Here is a 20,331-nt window from a genome sequence, read left to right as displayed (position 1 = left end):
GTGGGACAGAGAGAGCTCATGGCAAGAGGGCCCTGGTGCAGAGATACAGCTGTGCCCAGGAGCAGCTCCTCTGCACAGCGCAGCAGGGCTGGGGGCTCTGACCGCAGCTGGCACGGGGAGAGGAGAGAAGGAGAGAGGGCTTGGAGGCAGTGAGGAGCGCAGCAACAGAGGGCAGCGTGTGGCAGGACAGATCTGCAGGCTCTTGGCACCGTGAGGCTCTGGCAGCAGGGCCATGCAGGTGGGGTTGCCAGAGGGGTCTTCTACAGCTGGCACATCCGATGCCTAATAGCATCTGTCGGGATGGGTCTCTCTGTTTCTCCAGCTAGGAGTAGAAGATGTTGTAGAGAATGGCATTTATGGTTGCAATTTTCAAGAGAAAGACCAAGGCAGGGACTATCAGAAAGGCAAGACTTTTTCTGCACTCGGTGCCTTAAGAATCCTGCAGTGGAGGGGAGGCAGGTTTCATGGTAATGGTTTGTCAGGATTGTACAGGAGATTGAGACTCCTAGAGCATTGCAGAGAGGGACCAATATGGCATCAATGAACTTCATAAAGTCCCTTCCCGCACCTCAGCCCACAGACTGCACCAACATCATCATTGTGGTCCTCTCAGGCTTTATCCTAGCTGATCTTACGGAGCTGCGAACCCTCCGATGCCCAGTGCCCTGCCTTTGGAAGGTGCCTGCAGGCTTGAGGTGAGCACAGATCGTTTGCAATGAGCAGGAGCTGCCTCCTCTGCAGGCAGAGCTGCAGCACAGGAGGGTGTGCTGAGTGTCCGTCTGTCCCTCCCTGGCCTTGCCTCCCCTGGCAGCAGCACGCTGCCATTCCTCCTGGCTTCTCCACCTGGCCGTGCTGCTGCTGCTCTTGTTCCCAGGCTGCCTGGGGATGGGGGTTTCATGTGCCCACGGAGTGAGCTGTCAGGGTGCTTGGGGGAAGGGGAGTACGGGGACAGGGTGAGGGGTCTGGAGATGGGCACTTGGAGCCTGGATTCCTCTGCTCTCAGCAGTGTTCAAGCTCTTCTCAGGACAACCTCCTTAGTGCAATTGTCCTGCAGTCGAAGAGATGCCAGCACAGCTGAGACCAGCACTGATGAACAGACTGGCTGTCGTCTTTGTGGGACGCTCTGCACTAAAGGGACAGTCTCTTTGCCTCTGAGGATCCAAAAGGTTTTGCTTGGAGTGCAGCAGAACGCCAAGGATTTGTGCCTTAGAATCACTCCTCAGGTGTGGTGGGGCAGGTAAAAAACAAAAATAGAAAACAAATAATTATATAACTAAATCTCCACACCTCTGGTCTGCAGTTAGGTGAACTGGGAGCAAAACCGGAGAAATCTCTTTGATATCAGCAGTAAAGTGAATCTGAGACTACCCCATATTCCTACCATGTTACTACCATGTTACTACCATGCTACTACCTCTGGCTGTAGTGCAGGACTGTCTCTTCCACTGCCCACAGAAAAGTCTCCTGCTCCCAGAGACACTCTCAGGAAGAATCAATGAAAGAGACCTTCAAAATATCTGCCTAGAAATGGGCAATTTTTGGTGATTTTAAATGAGAAAATGGAAAGAGTTTTCCTCTGATATGCCTGTGGTACATTATCACTGCCTTTGTCCTCCTTGTACAGGACCTCATGACCAGAATTAGCAGATGTCCAACAGCAGCTGCATCACTGAGTTCCTCCTGCTGGTATTCGCAGACACGTGGGAGCTGCAGCTCCTGCACTTCGGGCTCTTCCTGGGCATCTACCTGGCTGCCCTCCTGGCCAACGGCCTCATCCTCACCGCCGTAGCCTGCGACCACCGCCTCCACACCCCCATGTACTTCTTCCTCCTCAACCTCGCCCTCCTCGACCTGGGATCCATCTCCACCACTCTGCCCAAAGCCATGGCCAATGCCCTCTGGGACACCAGGGCCATCTCCTATCAAGGGTGTGCTGCACAGGTCTTTCTATTTGTCTTCTTGATTACAGCAGAATTTTATGTTCTCACGGTCATGTCCTACGACCGCTACGTGGCCATCTGCAAGCCCCTGCACTACGGGAGCCTCGTGGGCAGCAGAGCTTGTGCCCAGATGGCAGCAGCTGCCTGGGGCAGTGGCTTTCTCCATGCTGTCCTGCACACGGCCGCTACATTTTCCCTGCCCCTCTGCCAAGGCAATGCTGTGGACCAGTTCTTCTGTGAAATCCCCCAGATCCTCAAGCTCTCCTGCTCAGATGCCTACCTCAGGGAAGTTGGGCTTACTGCAGTCGGCTTCTGTGTAGGTATTGGTTGCTTTGTTTTCATTGTGCTGTCCTATGTGCAGATCTTCAGGGCAGTGCTGAGGATGCCCTCTGAGCAGGGCCGGCACAAAGCCTTTTCCACGTGCCTCCCCCACATGGCCGTGGTCTCCCTGTTTGTAAGCACTATCGTGTTTGCCTACCTGAAGCCCCCCTCCATCTCCTCCCCATCCAGGGACCTGGTGTTGTCATTTCTGTACTCGGTGGTGCCTCCAGCAGTGAACCCGCTCATCTACAGCATGAGGAACCAGGAGCTCAAGCATGCACTGAAGAAACTGTTTCAGTTGTCTTCCAAAAGCAATTAGCTGCTGCTCTGCTGCTGCAATGGGAAAAACTCACGAAAAAACCACGGTGTGAGACACAGCCTTGCAGTGCCAGGTACCAGGTCCATCAATCCTGGCCCCAGACTGTGAGAAACAAAGTAAAAATGTTACGTACAGAAGGAGAGAAGGTGGATCCTGATGATACAGGACTGCAGGCACCTGTGGGCAGTACGGACACTGACCTGCAGTCTCAAGGCTCCCTGGGTGGGGAATAGCAGAAAGAGGCCAGTGCCTGTCCTGTGCCACCTCCCCGCCAGCCCTGCCCTCCCACAGGTGGAGTATTTCTCCCTTACTCGCGCACCAGCAGTGCTATGCCTCCTCCTCCTCCACAGGGAGATGAGCCACAAGCCTGGCTGTGTGTGAGGCTGTGTGCAGACCTGAGCAGAAAAAAAGCCAGTTTCATGGCATTGGGGCACCTGAAGGGTCCAGCCCCTGTGGCTGGGTCTGTTCTCTGCAGCAGAGGGCTGTCACCAAGCCCCACGTCTGTGGTTGCTCCTGCAGCTCTGAGGACCACTCCAAGGGCATCACAGTAACGATGCTCAGGACCTAGGAGGGTCAGCCCGCCCATGGATCGCAGCAGGAGGTTGGTAGGATTCCATAGTACACAAGGACACGGACACCTCGTTGCTCTGTCTTCATGAACGTCTTTATTACAAATTGCTACAAATCCCTACCTGTAAAGCAACTACATGTTGCAAGAAACTTCTACGTTACCACTAGGAAAGCAAATATGGGCTTGTGATGCTTTCCCTAAATCTGCACCAATAAATACTATTTGAGGTGCTACTGGTACGACACTCATGAATCCACTTGGTGGAGGGCACAAGGCAGGGCACCTTCCCCTTCTTTCTTTGGGGCCAGTCATGATAGCTCGTGAGTACCGTGAACATCATTGGGTAACCCTAACGACATGCCTCCAGACTGTGTTTCTGGCTTGTTCCAAGGGTAAACAACTAAGCAAAAGGGCACCAGAGGGCTGTTGGCATAACTGCCTTGAATAGAGAGAACGTCAAATAGTTGTCTACCTTGCCTGGTCTCGCACAGGACCCTTCTGTTGTGGGGTTGCTGAGAGCCGAAGCAGAGCAGGTGCCGATGGCTGCCACAACGGTGCACCGGCAGCAATAGCGCACTGACCTCCAAGTCCTCCAAGCTCAGGAGCTGTGTGATCCTGTGAGCAAAAAGTCAGGCAAAGGGGGCAGGAGACCTGCTTGGAAGATCAAGGAGATCCTGGAGTGACTGAAATGAAAGAAGGAAGCATACATAATGTGGAAAAGGGGACAAGCCACTTGGGAAGAATATAGGGACCTTGTCCGAGGATGCAGGGAAGCGACAGGGAAGTCCAAGGCCCATTTGGAGTTAAATCTTGCAAGGGGTGTCAAGGACAACAAAAAGGGCTGTTTCAAACACATCAGTCACAGAAGGAAGAGGAAGGAAAATGTGGGCCCACTGCTTAATGAGGTGGGTGCCCTGGTGACAAAGGACAAAGGGAAGGCAGAATTACTGAATGCCTCATTTGCTTCAGCCTTCACTGCTAAGACCAGCCCTCTGGAATCTCTGACCTTAGGGACAAGGGAGGAGCTCTGGAGAAACGAGGACTTTCCCTTGGTTGAAGAGGATCAGCTCAGAGATCTCTTAGGCAAACTTGACACCCACAAGTCCATGGACCCCGATGGGATACATCCATGAGTGCTGAGGGAGCTGGCGGATGTTACTGCTGGCCCACTCTCCATCATCTTTGAAAGGTCATGGAGAACAGGAGAGGTGCCTGAAGACTGGAAGAAAGCTCATGTCATGCTGGTCTTCAAAAAGGGCAAGAAGGAGGCCCCAGGCAACTACAGGCTGGTCTGCCTCACCTCCATCCCTGGAAAGGTAATGGAACAGCTCATCCTGGAGGTCTTCTCCAGCATGTGGAGGAGAAGAAGGTGATCAGGAGCAGTCAGCATGGGTTCACCAAGGGAAACCGTGCTTCACCAACTTGATAGCCTTCTATGATGGACTGACTAGGTGAGTGGGTGAGGGAGAGCAGTGGATGTTGTGTACCTTGACTTCAGCAAGGCTTTCAGCACTGTGTCCCATAACATCCTCAGAGGCCAGCTCAGGAAGTGTGGGATGGATGAGTGGTCAGTGAGGTGGATTGTGAGCTGGCTGGATGGCAGAGTTCAGAGGGTTGTGCTTAGTGGAGCAGAGTCTAGTTGGAGGCCTGTAGCCAGCAGTGCCCCCCGGGGATCTACACTGAGTCCAGTCCTGCTCAACTTATTTGTCAGTGACCTGGATGATGGAATAGAGTGAGTGTACCCTCAGCAGGTGTAAAGATGTGCTGTGTTTTGGGTCAAAGTGGTCTCCCTGCGTAGCATCACTGCCATGGCTGCCTGCCTGAAGCCTCCGTCCATCACCTCCCCATCCCTGGACATGGCGCTTTCAGTTCTGTACTCAGTGTTGCCTCCAGCAGTGAAAGCCTCATCTACAGCACGAGGAACAAGGAGCTACAGGAGGCACTGAGGATGTTATTCTAATATACAGCATTTCCCCATCAATGAGGTACCTGCACATCTTCCTCACATATACCCGGGCAAGGCAGAAACACCTTTGTTCATGTATTTCAAAATTGCCTTTCAATCTTTGCAATATTATTCCAATTAAAGTATTTTTTCATCTCACTTCTATCTCACTTCTTCTAACTTTTATTTATTTATTTATTTATTTATTTTAACCCAGAGACCCCATGTACAGGTGCTGATAAGCTCTTGGTAATTAAGGAAATAAAGGAACCAGCAGGTAGTCATTTTCTGTGACTCTTCTTTCTCATGATATCTCTTCAGGTACAGCAGAGGTTGTGGGATTGAAGAGCCCAGCAGCAATGTGGAGGAAAAGCAGAGATGTGGCTGAGGGACTCAAAGTATTTTCTGTATTAGTCTGTACCAAAAAGTTCTCCTGGGCCTCTGAATTCAGTAAAAGAGATCAAGCATGAGAAGAGCACGTATTGAGCGGAAGGCCATGAAAAGCCACGAGGACAAGCGTCAGTTTCTGCCCCTGCAGGGGACTGAGCCTGGGCAAGGCCCAGCTTGGGAAGCAGCCCTGTCGGACGTTCTTGGTGGGCAGTGAGCTGGGCAGGAGGCAGCCGTGTGCCCTGGCAGCACAGGAGGGAAGGCTGAGGGGCACCTCACCGCAGCCTGCCAGGAGCTGCAGGGACGTCAGGAAGAGCCCAGGGCCAGGCTCTGCCCCGTGGTGCACAGGGAGCCCTCCTCCTGCCACGCCGCGTGCGGTGGCTGCAGCAGGGGGGACCCCCAGCCAGCCCCTGCATGGGGCTCTGCCACCCGCCTCGCCCCAGCCCTCTCCAGCGCCCTCCTTGCCGCTCTCTGATGCACGCCAGCACCTCCCCGTGCGTGCCGGCCAGCACATCTGCTGAGGGCCAGTGCGGCTGCTGCAGGGGCAGGGAGCTCAGCATGGCCCTTGCAGCCCCCTGCCCTGGGCCTGCCCCTCCCCTTGCCCTCGGCCCCGGCCTTGTCTCTGCTGGCAGGAGCGCTCTTGGCATGCGCTTCCTGGCCTCCCCTCGCCTGCGCACAGCTGCTGCCCACTCAGGCTGCTGGCACAAACGTGTCCTCACAAGCAGCACCACCCCTTGGGCTGCTTCTCCTGGCCTCCCCCAGCTACTGCCTTGGCTCCTTGTCTCTGCTGGGCCCCACCTTCCACACCCAAATGCGTCCCTTGGCTGTCAGCTCCCTCTCCCCTGCCCTGTGGGGTGACAGAGCCAGAGTGGGGCTTGTTACCTTTATTTGATATAGTTTTGTGTATTTGCATTGGTGATGGCACAAAAAGACAGCTCCTTCACCAGTCATGTACATCCTTCTTCATTTTAGGACACAACTCAACGTCCTTCACTCTGCTTTATCTCACGGATGAACTGGATTAGGTCTCCTTGATTATTCTGAGGCACAATGCAATGCTTTTTGCCTTCTGCTACTGCAGCACAATATGTGTGACTTTCCCTTACTCTGTGCATTGACCTGACGGGTCATTTCACATTTTTCACTTTGAAAACCTAAGTTGGACGGGGACTATTTCCAAAGTGGGGCAAGCTGATGGGTTCCTTCTCAGCCATTTGAAGCGTGCTATACTTGAGTTTTTCATCCTGAGTTTGCTAAAGGTGACCCAGGAAGGTAAATGGATGTTCAAGTGTCTAGTAGGAATAAGGGAAAGTATCATGGGTTTCCAATGACCATTTCAAATCTAGGTCAGTCCCAGGAACCCACTGAACTAGGGTGTTGTCTTTGAAGGGGTTTCCTGTGCTGGGCTGGGCTGCAGTTACAGGGACAAAGACCACTGCTGGCAGTGGAGGTGCCCTGGGAACTCCACCTGGCTCCACCTGATTTTCCCAAAGGGCTCCGGTCTCCTGCAGGTCTTTTCTGACATCTGCTGGTGCAGGGAAGTGCCACAAACACAACGGGGCCACAGGAGGTTTTCCCTGGTTATGCTTACGGTCAGACAGCAAAGCTCTGCCCCAATACCCAGTAATTTTTTTAGTACTTAACTAAAAAAGCAACTACTCATCAGCTCAAATGACTCAATCCCTTCCGTTAAATGTCTCACATGAAGTGTAATTTATACCATGAAGAAATGTGATTTTCTGTTTTCTATATTCATCGCAGGAGAAGAAATACTGGTGTTCACCTGTACTTGCTTGGTCATCGCTTTGTCTATCATGGTGTGCTCCCTCATCTTCCAGGAAGAAAACCTGACTTGATTACACAGACCCTGCTGAATGTCCCCTTTCCAGCTGCCTGTCTGGACCTATGCTCTTCCCATGGTTCTCCTGCTTTGCCCTCCCCTTACTCTTGGATCATTCTGACCGCTCTCACCAACCCAGTTGCTGCTTTTTCTTTTTTTTTAATGCAGAATGGTTTCCTCTTGTTTGTTTTTAAATTGGAAAAACCCTACTCTTCCTACCTCAGCAGGGCTTCAAAGGAGTAACCCTAGACCAATATCTATAGGAAAATGATGCTCTAAACTGAAATGCAACAAAATTCAGCCTTTAAAATGAGGAAAGATTTCTATTAGATGCTCTTTGAAATCTTCCTCCTTAACTACACCATGAAAGCTTTCCAATTAGCTCTACAAGTCTTGAAGACTTGAAGAAAATCATGGGAGAGATATGGCTGTTTACGACATTCTGCATTTTAATGATCTCAATGGTGTATTTTGGTGCTCGGTCTATGAAGCTCAGGTACTGAGAAGAGAATGACGCAACTGCTTCAGAAAGTAAAGTCAGAAGGAAAAGTTGAAGTGACTTGGAGTATTAATGGGCCCCACTGAGGGCTGTTCCTAACAAAGCCTCCCCAGGGACTTGTTAGGGCAGATAACTGGAGGCCATAATTGCAGACAGGCAAAGCGCTGTGCTGAGAAAAGTCTTGGTTGGTTTTGGTGCAGGAGAAGGGCCAAGGCCTGACCCCAGCCACTGGGAGGGGAGATCCTGCACCCCCCCGTCTGGCTCAGGGCTCTTCTTGGGGGCTGTATGATGTGGTGGGCAGTGTGATGCCACGACAAGAACTTCATCATGACACCTTCCCACCCCTGCACAGGGTATCAAGGAGGCAAAGAGGCCCCATTGCAATGACTATATCTCGTCTCCTCAGAAGCTCTAGCCAAAGGGACAAAAAGGTCAGGGCTGTTGGGGCCTTCCATTCTTACCAGCACCCTCTGCCTTCTCCTCTGTAGGCTTTCCTATGCTGTTCCACACTTCGCCCTATTTTCTTGAAGTCTGCAGACACTCATCTCTGTCCACCACCTTGCTCTCATCCCAGCATTTCCATCATTTCACCAGTCTCTCATCAGCCCTCACCAGCTGTTCCTTGAAACACAAAGCTAGAGTCTGATCACAGATACTCACCAGCATCTCCCAAGGCCTGGGCCTGCTGCTGGCCTTGCAGCTTCTTGGCTAGACACAGCCAAGCCTTGTGCCTCCTGCTGTCCAGTCCTGGACTCAAGCAGAAGGGACAGGACAAGCCCTCTGCGGGCCTTCTTTCTGTCTGGGTCCTCCTGGGCATGGAGGCAGAGGGGATCCCACAGGCAGCATGCCAAGCAGGGGCCTTCTGCTGGCCTAGCAGGGCCACTGGCAGATGTCAGCCCCAAAGTGCACATCCCAGGGAGAAGCCAAGGCTGACCTGCCACCTCCAGACACAAGGCACCTCACAGTCCCTTTGCGTGACACGTTCCTGCTGCTGCCCTATCAGCTGCAGAGACAGAAGTGACCTCCCAGTCACTGCCCCAGTCACATTCCTCCTGCTGGGGCAGGAGAGCCTGAGGCAGAGCTGAGCTCCTCAGAGCATTCCCACCCATCTCCTCCTTGTGGCCCACAAGCTGATCAGATCCATGGCCCCTCACACTCATCTCTGAATGCCATGGGACTACACGGCAACCTCACGGTTCCTGCCCTGCTACAGGAGAGGGCACGGAGGTGAGGGGAGGAGACCCAGGGAGGAGAGGGGTTGGAGGTGAGGAGGTTAATGTACAGGAGGACAGGGTTTGGATGTTAGTTGTTCATGTATGGCATTAGGGACTGCGGTGAACATTTCTGGGTGAGAGCTTAAGCAACTATTGAGTGGGAGGGTTTGGTGTTGGGCTTGGGGTGTCAGGTCTGTGGTTAGGGTATGTGCAAGCTCCTTGGTTTAGCATTTTGTTTAGGTCTGCAAGGATACTAGATTTTATTAGAGCATTTAAATGCTAGTGTTAAGGGCAGGGATCAGGGTGAGCAAGAGAGTAAAGGTAATGGAAATGGTGTTATGACTAATTTTGGTTTCAAGGGATATTGTGGTCAAAAATTAGAGCAGTGGATTCCTGTCAGGGTGTGGAGTGGCATTTCGATTTAGGTATTAATGTTACAGGTTAAAACAGGGCCTCACATGACTGCTTTAAGTCTGCATTATTGTGGGATCGACATTACCTGAGCATTTTTACCTCTCCAAAATCATTAGCTACTGCTGGCCAAGCTCCTCTTCCCTCCCCCAAATCTCACATCTCTCCTGGCCAGGCTTCTCCTGACTTCCCCATATCAGTCATCTTCTTAGGGGCAGCTTTCTGATGGCTTTCATGAACTCTGAGTGTCTGTCTCACCTCGGTTGGCTACTCTGCTCCTGAAAAAGAAGCAGCTCCCAAGCCAGCACGGAGAAGGACACAAAGGCTGTAGGAGCACCCTGCACAATGTGCCCAGCAGCTCTGCACCACCACAAAAGCAGCCCTGAAAGATGAGTTCAGGCAAAAGCAGATACCTCTGACATGACAACCCCAATCCAAGACCTCTTCCCCTATGGGGCCTACCAGCTACTTAGGAAGAGAGGATCTCACAAACTGTGTGCAGAGCAGATGCATCTGGTGTCCTATCATGGAGACCAGCAGATGTGAGCCTAAAGGCACAGATCCCAGCCAGGAGCCAAGGGATGACCTGTCAGCTGCTTCAGAAAAAAGTCACCTCACAGGCCACTTAACAGCCATTAGCTTCCTCCTGGACTTGGAGCTTCTGAGGCACCACTGAGATCATAATACCACACCTACAAAACACCCCCTTTTTGGCCCAGAATCTGCCCAGGTAGAAGAGATCTGGTTGTGATCCTTCCAGCCCATGGCACAGCTCCTGGGCTCCCAGCCTCTCTGACACACAGGAGCCAGTGCCGTGCCAGTTCTGGGAGGTGCTAGGGCAGGAGGGACCTTGCAGTCAAATCACTCGCCAGGCTCCTTTGCTGGGGCTGCTGCGTGCCCTGGGGCTGCAGAGCTCTCCTCTGCCTGCTCACAGCAGATTGAGCCCTTGAGCTGTGGTCAGTCCACCTTGGAGGAGATCCCCCCTTAGGAGGGAAGTGCTGCAGCGCAGGCCGGCTGTGCCACTGCCGTGCCCACTGCCTGTCCCTGCCTGCAGTCCCAGCACAGCCCCACAGCAGCACTGGCACCAAGCTACAGGAGCAGGCGGGCCTGACCCCACCAGCAGGGCTCAGCACCAGAGGGGGGCAGTGGCAAGAGAGCAGCTCGGCATGCCCCAAGCGCTGGTGCTCCCTGCCCGTGCTGCTGGGATGGGACTCTTTTCCTCTGCAGCCCTGCACATGGCACTGCCCCTGCAGAGCCAGAGCAGCTCTCACAGGAAGGACGTCACACAAGGAAGGCAGTGAAGGCTCCTTTCTTTTATTTCAATTCACAGAGGGCCTGGCTCCTGATATACAGAATCTCTGAGCTATACCCGACAGGTACATACTGTAAAAGAAATGAGATGAATCATATCATTTTAGGGGGCAACTTTAGCCGTATTAAAACAAAGTCCTGTAATCAAAACACTCATAAATACACAAACACACAAGAAAAAATCATATATATAATATTAGTTGTTCTTCCAGTCATTGACATTATTAGTCATCTGCAGATGTAGAATGAAAATTTATTGCTTTCAAAACACATCTAGTCATCAATTTCCACAGCGCATGCTTGAGCTCCTTGCTCCTCATGCTGTAGATGAGGGGGTTCACTGCTGGAGGCACCACCGAGTACAGAACTGCCACCACCAGGTCCCTGGATGGGGAAGAGATGGAGGGGGGCTTCAGGTAGGCAACCATGGCAGTGCTGACAAACAGGGAGACCACGGCCAGGTGAGGGAGGCACGTGGAAAAGGCTTTGTGCTGGCCCTGCTCAGAGGGGATCTTCAGCACAGCCCTGAGGATCTGAATATAGGAAAAAACAATGAAAACAAAACAGCCAAAAGCTGAAGAAACACTACACACAAGTGCTCCAACTTCCCTGAGGTAGGCATCTGAGCAGGAGAGCTTGAGGATCTGGGGGATTTCACAGAAGAACTGGTCCACAGCATTGCCTTGGCAGAGGGGCAGGGAAAATGTAGTGGCCGTGTGCAGGACAGCGTTGAGAAAGCCACTGCCCCAGGCAGCTGCTGCCATCTGGGCACAAGCTCTGCTGCCCACGAGGCTCCCGTAGTGCAGGGGCTTGCAGATGGCAGCGTAGCAGTCATAGAACATGATAATAAGAGTATAATATTCTGCTGATATGAAGAAGACAAAGAAAAAGACCTGTGCAGCACACCCTTGATAGGAGATGGCCCTGGTGTCCCAGAGGGCATTGGCCATGGCTTTGGGGAGAGTGATGGAGATGCAGCCCAGGTCGAGGAGGGCGAGGTTGAGGAGGAAGAAGTACATGGGGGTGTGGAGGTGGTGGTCGCAGGCTACGGCGGTGAGGATGAGGCCGTTGCCCAGGAGGGCAGCCAGGTAGATGCCCAGGAAGAGCCCGAAGTGCAGGAGCTGCAGCTCCCGCGTGTCTGCGAATGCCAGCAGGAGGAACTCGCTCACAGAGCTGCTGTTGGGCATTTCCTGCTTCTGGGCATGGGGTCCTGCCAAAGGAACAGAAATACAGTAATAATATAGCGAAGCGATCTGAGAAAACGATTTACATTTCTAAATTGATCCCCTCAAAGCACTTGCCCAATTACACGCAAACAATTGGGAGATCCATTTCCTGCAATAGATTCAGCTGCTTTGTGCTGGCATGTCTTTGACTGCAGGACAATTGCACTAAGTAGGTTCTCCTCAGAAGAGCTTTAACACTGCTGAGGGCAGAGGAATCCAGGCTCCAAGTGCCCATCTCCAGACCCCTCACCCTGTCCCCGTACTCCCCTTCCCCCAGGCACCCCGAGGGCTCACTCCATGGGCAGGTGAAACCCCCATCCCCAGGCAGCCTGGGAACAAGAGCAGCAGCAGCACGGCCAGGTGGAGAAGCCAGGAGGAATGGCAGCGTGCTGCTGCCAGGGGAGGCAAGGCCAGGGAGGGACAGACGGACACTCAGCACACCCTCCTGTGCTGCAGCTCTGCCTGCAGAGGAGGCAGCTCCTGCTGGGGACAGCGGGGGCTTGAGGGCAGAGGCTGTGCTGGTGGCACAGGAGAGCAGTGGGTGTCCCAGGAAAGGCGCCTGCCCTGCAGGGGATGGCAGGGAGGTGCCTGAGCCCTCCTTCGCACAGCATTTCTGGCAGCAGCTCCCTCTCACCGCCTGCCCATGTCCCTGCTGCTGGCCCGTGTCCCTGCTGGGAGCCGCTTCTGTGTCCCCACGTCTTCTCCCTGTCCATTCTCACAGACCCATCCCACAAGCTCTGTACTCAGATTCACTCAGATTCCCCTCCACTGCAGGAATCTGACAGCAAAGAATCCAAAAAAAGCCTTTCCCTTTCAGATAAACCAACCCTCATTCTTCCTCTGGAAATTTCGTCTTGTAAATGCCATTCTCTACAGCATCTTCTACACTTTACTGGAGAAAAAGAGAGAGAACTATCCTGAGAGGTGCTGTCAGGCATCGGATGTGCCAGCTGTAGAAGACCCCTCTGGCAACCCCACCTGCATGGCCCTGCAGCCAGAGACGTACCTTGTCAAGGGCTGTGCAGATTTCTCCTGCAGGCAGCTCTCAGCATCCTCCCACTGCCAACTGCCTCCAAGCCCTCTCTCCTTCTCTCCTGTCCCCGTGCCAGCTGCGGTCAGAGCCCCCAGCCCTGCTGCGCTGTGCACAGGAGCTGCTCCTGGGCAGAGCTGTCTCTGCACCAGGGCCCTCTTGCCACGAGCTCTCTCTGTCCCACGAGCCCGGCCCAGCTCAGCACCACACGCCCAGCCCAAGGCATTGGAATCCCCCCTCGGGGGGCTCTGGTGAGGAGCCCACGAACCTCAGGCACTGAGAGACAATTGAAGACATCTCTCAACAAGTCCAAGTCAGAGGCAAGTTTCCTGCAGTGTCCCCCTGAGGGCCAGCACTGACACAGCCTCCCTTGGAGCTCGTTAGAGCAGAGCATTGGAGGCAGGGAGGACAAGGAGACAAAGGCACTGTGAAGGTGACCCTAATGTGTAGGAAAACTGGATGTGTTTCACCAAGCACAAGGACCAGGCCTTGACCCCCAGCCCCTGGGAAGGGAGATCCTTTCCCTTCACACCTTGCTCAGGGCTCTTCGTGGGGCAGGAGGAGATGGGGATGTGCATGGCCAAGTGCAGGAGAATGGTTCGAGCCCTGCCTGGTTCATGGGTGGGGGCGAGGAGGCAATGAGGCCCTGGTGCTTTACCGATAAGCTGTCTCCTCCTTGGCCTCAGTGGCAGAGACAACAGCCAGAGCCATGGACACAAAGCCCTAGGTCCTGTTGGGACTTTCAGCCTTGGTAGAAACCTTCATACTTTCCACACCAGGCTGTCCTAGGGACTCCCGCACCTGCACATCTTTCTCTGCTGGCTGCAGCCCTTGTCCGTGTGGTGTCTCACCCCATCTGAGGTGAGTCTGATAACTCAGATCTTCTTGGTGGCCATGCTCCTCATAAGGCAGCTCTGTAGGAAGCTGGCCTGGTTCCTGGGGAGCAGCACCACTGCTCGTATGGCATCCCTTGTGGTGCCCAGGCCCTCCTCCTCCTGGGCACTGCTCACTCAGCAGGGTCCCAGTCTGCCCTGATGTGTGGGGTTCCTCTTCCTCTCTGCAGGACTGGGCTCTTCTCCTTGTAAATGTCACGAGTATTCTGTAGGCAAAACCTAGCAGTTTCTCAAGGTTCCCCTGGACAGATGCTCCATTCTGTCTGCTGTTCATGTTGTCCTGGTTCCAGTTAGGACAGAGTTAATTTTTCCTCCTAGTAGCTGGTAGGGTGCTATGTTTTGGATTAGGATGAGAAGAGCGCTGATAACATGCTGATGTTTAATTGTTGCAGAGCAGTGCTTACACCAAGCCAAGGACTTCTCAGCTTCTCGCTCTGTCCTGCCAGCGAGCAGGCTGGGGGTGCAGCAGGAGCTGGGAGGGGACAGACCCAGGACAGCTGACCCAAACTGGCCAAAGGGGTATTCCATACCATCTGGTGTCATGCTAAACAATATATAGGGGTGGCTGGCCGGGGTGGGGGGCCGGCTGCTCGGGGATAGGCTGGGCATCGGTCAGCGGGTTGTGAGCAATTGCATTGTGCATCACTTGTTTTGTACACATTATTATTATTAATACTATTATCATTTTCACTATTATTATTATTATTGTTATTATTATATTCCTGTCTTAATAAACTGTCTTTATCTCAACTCACCGGCTTCACTTTCCCGTTTCTCTCCCCCATCCCAGAGAGGGAGGGGGGAGGGTGAGCGAACGGCTGTGTGGTATTTAGCTGCCGGCCGGGTTAAACAACAACAGTCCTTTTGGCGCCCAACGTGGGGCGTCTTCAGCACGGACCACCTCCTCTTCTGATGATATCCCAAAGTATTTGCCTTCTGGCCAGTCCATAATCACCTCCAAGATTCCTGGGCGACTGGGGTTTCCTATTCGAGCCCGCTGAGTAATCAGTGCAACCCACTTGCTCCATGTAGCATCAGTTGCATGATGTGTAGAGGGGACCCTTCCTTTGAACATCCAGCCTAGTACCGGCAGTCGGGGTGCCAGGAGGAGCTGCGCTTCAGTACCGACCACTTCCGAAGCAGATCGAACTCCTTCATATGCTGCCAATATCTCCTTTTCAGTTGGAGTATAGCGGGCCTCAGATCCTCTGTATCCCCGACTCCAAAACCCCGGGGGTCGACCTCGAGTTTCCCCAGGTTCTTTCTGCCAGAGGCTCCAGGTGGGACCATTCTCCCCGGCTGCGGTGTAGAGCACATTCTTTACATCTGGTCCTGTTCGGACTGGCCCGAGGGCTACTGCATGAACTATTTCCTGCTTAATTTGTTCAAAGGCTTGTCGTTGCTCAGGGCCCCATTCAAAAGCATTCTTCTTACGGGTTACTTGGTAGAGCGGGTTTACAATCAGACTGTAATTTGGAATATGCATTCTCCAAAACCCCACGACACCTAGGAAAGTTTGTGTTTCTTTTTTGCTAGTTGGTGGAGACATAGCTGTTATTTTGTTGATCACATCCATTGGGATTTGACGACGTCCATCTTGCCATTTTATTCCTAAAACCTGGATCTCTCGTGCAGGTCCTTTAACTTTATTCTGTTTTATGGCAAAACCGGCCTTCAGAAGGATTTGGACTATTTTCTTCCCTTTCTCGAAAACTTCTTCTGCAGTGTCACCCCACCCAATGATGTCATCGATGTACTGCAGGTGTTCAGGAGCTTCCCCCTGCTCCAGCGCAGACTGGATCAGTCCATGGCAAATGGTAGGGCTGTGTTTCCACCCCTGGGGCAGCCGATTCCAAGTATATTGGACTCCCCTCCAAGTGAAAGCAAACTGTGGCCTGCACTGTGCTGCTAGAGGGATGGAGAAAAATGCATTAGCGATATCATTTGTGGCATACCACTTGGCTGCCTTTGATTCCAGTTCATACTGGAGTTCTAGCATGTCCGGCACTGCAGCACTCAGTGGTGGCGTGACTTCGTTCAGGCCACGATAGTCCACTGTTAGTCTCCACTCACCATTAGACTTTCGCACTGGCCATATGGGACTATTAAAAGGTGAATGAGTCTTGCTGATCACTCCTTGGCTCTCCAGTTGACGAATTAGCTTATGGATGGGAATCAGGGAGTCTCGGTTGGTGCGATATTGCCGCCAGTGCACAGTTGTGGTAGCGATCGGCACTTGCTGTTCTTCAACCCTCAGCAACCCCACAACAGAAGGGTCCTCTGAGAGACCGGGCAAGGTAGACAACTGTTTAACGTTCTCTGTCTCCAAGGCAGCTATGCCAAAAGCCCAGCGGAACCCTTTTGGGTCCTTGAAATATCCTCTTCTAAGATAGTCTATGCCAAGGATGCACGGAGCATCCGGGCCAGTCACAATACGGTGCTTTTGCCACTCATTCCCGGTTAGACTCACCTCAGCCTCCAATACAGTTAACTGCTGGGATCCCCCCGTCACACCATAAATGCAGATGGGCTCTGGCCCTTTATAGCTTGATGGCATTAGAGTACATTGTGCACCGGTGTCTACTAAAGCCTTATACTTCTGTGCGTCTGACGTGCCAGGCCATCGAATCCACACAGTCCAATAAACTCGATTGTCCCTTTCCTCCCCCTGGCTGGAGGCAAGGCCCCTCTAGTCCTGGTCAGAATCTTCGTTTCTGTGTTTAAAGGACTGCCTGCTGGAAGTTGGAGCAGCAAACTTTTCAGAGAACCCCTTTTTCCCAATTGTTTTCTTTTGCAATTCACGTACCCGTGCCTCTAGGGTCGCAGTAGATTTTCCATCCCATTTTCTCATGTCCTCTCCGTGGTCACGTAGGTAAAACCACAGGGTGGCGCGGTGTGTGTGCCCACCATATTGTCTTCCTTGCATAGATGAACGTTTACCCCTAATAGCTGAGGCACTGGTTTGTACAGGTGGGGAGGAAAATAAACTCTCTTTAAGTTGGTGGACCTCTTCAGAAAGTTTCTCCAAAGTATTCTCTTTTAGCTGGTGGACACTGGTTCGTTCAGGTGGAGGGGAAGATAAATTCTCTTTAAGTTGGTGGACCTCTTCAGAGAGTTTCTCCACAGCCGAGACACAGGCCTGTAGGGAAGAGGAGAGATTTCCTTTGTACTGCCTGAGTTGTTTAGCCACTTCATTCACTGTGGGTTGGTCATCCTCTTTCCAGGCTATTATTGCCCATGAGCTGGCATATGATGATGGTGCACTCCGTACAAACTTCCGCCACACGGGTCGTGTACACTGGACTTCATCTGGATCTGTGGATGTTTGTGCGTCGTCTAGGTCCTTATAAATTACTTCCCGTACGGCCAATTCCCTCAGGTACTGAATTCCCTTCTCCATGGTGGTCCACTTGCCTGGTAGACATACAAGTTCTTCCTTGAAGGGATACCTTTCCTGCACAGCTGACAGGAGACGCCTCCAGAGGCTGTGAGATCGTGCTCCATCTCCAATTGCTTTGTCAATGCATGCGTCCCTAGCAAGGGATCCCAGCCGCCTGGCTTCCTTGCCCTCTAATTCCACATAATTGGCTCCAGTGTCCCAGCACCGGAGCAGCCAGGTGACAAGCTGCTCACCTATACAGCGACCAAAATCTTTTCGCACATCTCGTAGCTCACGCTGGTATAGAGTCCGGGTAGTTACTGTTGATTTTTCGACATCCCCGTCCTCATCTTCAGTCTCCTGCACCTTTGATGGCCCAGCCTCGTCTTCACTATGCCCAGACTTAGCAGAAGACTGTCTGCGTTCTAAACGACCTGAGCCTCTATACCATTTTTTCACCTTGTCTACAGGGGCAACTTGCACTGCTACAGCTCGTTTCTCTGACCCAGCCACAGGGTCTGCCACAGGGGTTGGAATACCCTCTGCGGGGTCAACTTGCACTGCTACAGCTCGTTTCTCTGACCCAGCCACAGGGTCTGCCACAGGGGTTGGAATACCCTCTGCGGGGTCAACTTGCACTGCTACAGCTCGTTTCTCTGACCCTGCCACAGGAGCTGGAGCGGCTGCAGGGGCTGGAGTGATTTGTGTCACTTTGGAACTGCCAGAGTCATGACACCTTTTTTTCAACATTCTGCCAGCTTTTTAGCATTTTGCAGTTGTTCAGGGGTGAATGTCCAAAACACTGGAGGTGCCCACTGCTCTAGAAACCTGCCCATATCCTCCCACACTCCCTGCCACTCGCAACTATCCCGCCTCAAGACAGATCTCCGGATGAGATTCCTAAGTAGTTGTTTAACCCTCAACAAAACCTGAAGCGCATTCAGGAGACATAACAACAAGAGCAGGCTGGTCTGAGTATCCCAAGGATATTCAACATCTCGGAGAACCACCGTAACTAGCTCGGGGGATAAGAGGGTGGTGAAGGAGAAAGGGAGAGTGAACAGGGAGGGAAACATGTCTTCCCCTGTCCCCTTCACAGATTGGCTCCCTAACGAAAAAAGGCAATAGGTGTAATTCCTAATAGTTTCCGAGATATGGTTTCCAAATTATAGAGTCGACGTCAGTGCTGAGTACAAATACCAGGTTAGAGTCGTGACCAGAAATTTCATCATTTCATAAGCCATTGTTACACCGCACAGTACCATAACAATCTTAAACCAGGGCCCAGAAAGGATAAACAGTGCAACAGGGAGCACATACAGAAAGTAACGCACCATAAAACTCAATTTGGAAAACAGGCACAGCAGACTGGAGAGTAAGGCAATCACTATCATGACTAGCAACTATTAAGCAGGTCCAATACTTATACCAATTTTAGTTTAATACACTCAAGTCAAATCTGTCTATATCTCAACCCCTCGAGCCCCACGTTGGGTGCCAAATGGACTGTTGTGGTTTAACCCGGCTGGCAGCTAAACACCACACAGCCGTTCGCTCACCCTCCCCCCTCCCTCTCTGGGATGGGGGAGAGAAACGGGAAAGTGAAGCCGGTGAGTTGAGATAAAGACAGTTTATTAAGACAGGAATATAATAATAACAATAATGATAATAGTGATCATGATAATAGTATTAATAATAATAATGTGTAATAAACAAGTGATGCACAATGCAATTGCTCACCACCCGCTGACCGATGCCCAGCCTATCCCCGAGCAGCTGGCCCCCCACCCCGGCCAGCCACCCCTATATATTGTTTAGCATGACGTCAGATGGTATGGAATACCCCTGTGGGCAGTTTGGGTCAGCTGTCCTGGGTCTGTCCCCTCCCAGCTCCTGCTGCACCCCCAGCCTGCTCGCTGGCAGGACAGAGCGAGAAGCCGAAAAGTCCTTGGCCTGGTGTAAACACTGCTCTGCAACAATTAAAACATCAGCATGTTATCAGCGCTCTTCTCATCCTAATCCAAAACATAGCACCCTACCAGCTACTATGAGGGAAATTAACTCTGTCCTAACTGGAACCAGGACATCTACCTTGCCCAGTCTCTGGGAGGAGCCTTCCGTTTGTGGAGTTGTTGAAGGTCAAACAAGAGCAGGTGCAGGTGGTTACCACAATGTTCTACCAGTTGGGGACAGGCTGGACATCAGTAAGTAATGAGCAATTGCACTGTGCATAACTTGCTTTGTACATAACAACAACAACAACAATGATAATAATAATAATAAAAAAACAACAACAACAATGATAATAATAATAATCATCATCATCATCATAAAAGCTACTGTTATTATTTCTCTTCCCTTTCGGTCCATTAAACTGCTCTTATCTCAACACATAAGCATTTGGGGGGTTGGTGTGAGCTAACTGCTGTGTGGTGCTGAGCAACTTGCCAGGTTAAAGGACAACATGTTTGACAACTACACTCTAATAGCACAAATCACAGTGAGGAAGTGATCTCACAGTCACTGCCACAGTCACATTCCTCCTGCTGGGGCAGGAGATCCTGAGGTAGAGCTGAGCTCTCTCTAGCCCCCTAGGCACCTGTTTTTCACTTTCTGGGTTAGAGATGAAGCAAAGTTTTAGTGGGAGTCTTTGGTGCTCACCTTGTGGTGTCAGGTCTGCGGTTAAGGTATGGACAAGCTCTGCGGCTTAGGGTTTTTAGGTCTGCCAAGAAGTCTAGGGTTAAATAAACCATTTTAATGTTAGTGTTAAGGAAAGGGATCAGGGTTAGCAAGCGAGAAAACGGATTCCTGTCAGAGTGTTGTAGTAGCATTTAGGTTTAGGGATTAAAATTCCTGGTTCAAGTAAGGTAAGGGCCATACATGACTGTTTTAAGTCAGTGTTACCGCAGCATCTACATTACATGAACCCTCTTACCTCTACAAAATCATAATTTTCTTCTGGCCAAGCTCTTCTTCCCACCCCAAAATCTCACATCTCTCTTGCCCAGGCTGCTGCTGAACTCCCATATCTTATTGGGATCAGCA

The 20,331-nt window shown here is 52.0% G+C and overlaps 6 protein-coding genes and 1 pseudogene across 10 annotated transcripts in view; 4 read left to right on the top strand and 3 right to left on the bottom strand.

Moving 5' to 3' along the window:
* The window catches only part of LOC308186968 (olfactory receptor 14C36-like), a 45,899-nt gene extending 31,879 nt beyond the window's left edge, over positions 1-14,020 (bottom strand). Inside the window, exon 1 of one of the 2 annotated variants that reach the window (XM_080609118.1) lies at positions 7,543-14,020. In XM_080609118.1, the coding sequence (XP_080465244.1) occupies positions 10,983-11,945 (963 nt within the window). In that variant the 5' untranslated portion in view covers positions 11,946-14,020 and the 3' untranslated portion in view covers positions 7,543-10,982. The remainder of the gene's footprint in view (positions 1-7,542) is intronic. The other variant, XM_080609119.1, reaches the window with a different exon arrangement.
* The window catches only part of LOC308186971 (olfactory receptor 14C36-like), a 232,119-nt gene that overhangs the window by 142,072 nt on the left and 69,716 nt on the right, over positions 1-20,331 (top strand). The gene's annotated exons all lie outside the window — the stretch shown is intronic.
* The window catches only part of LOC308186965 (olfactory receptor 14C36-like), a 149,685-nt gene that overhangs the window by 62,093 nt on the left and 67,261 nt on the right, over positions 1-20,331 (top strand). The gene's annotated exons all lie outside the window — the stretch shown is intronic.
* Positions 1-20,331, bottom strand: part of LOC308186987 (olfactory receptor 14C36-like) — a 129,267-nt gene that overhangs the window by 51,269 nt on the left and 57,667 nt on the right. The window lies entirely within an intron of this gene.
* Positions 1-20,331, top strand: part of LOC308186962 (olfactory receptor 14A16-like) — a 62,176-nt gene that overhangs the window by 122 nt on the left and 41,723 nt on the right. The window lies entirely within an intron of this gene.
* LOC308186976 (olfactory receptor 14C36-like) overlaps positions 1-20,331 on the bottom strand; it is a 29,672-nt gene that overhangs the window by 5,837 nt on the left and 3,504 nt on the right. The gene's annotated exons all lie outside the window — the stretch shown is intronic.
* LOC308186960 (olfactory receptor 14C36-like) lies at positions 15-7,549 on the top strand (annotated as a pseudogene). The gene is made up of 2 exons (XR_013956164.1): positions 15-328; positions 812-7,549. The product of XR_013956164.1 is annotated as an olfactory receptor 14C36-like (transcript).

Source organism: Anser brachyrhynchus (genome assembly GCF_964034855.1).
Source record: "Anser brachyrhynchus genome assembly, contig: SCAFFOLD_56, whole genome shotgun sequence".
Lineage (NCBI taxonomy): Eukaryota > Metazoa > Chordata > Aves > Anseriformes > Anatidae > Anser > Anser brachyrhynchus.
This window is presented reverse-complemented; position numbering and strand designations above follow the sequence as displayed.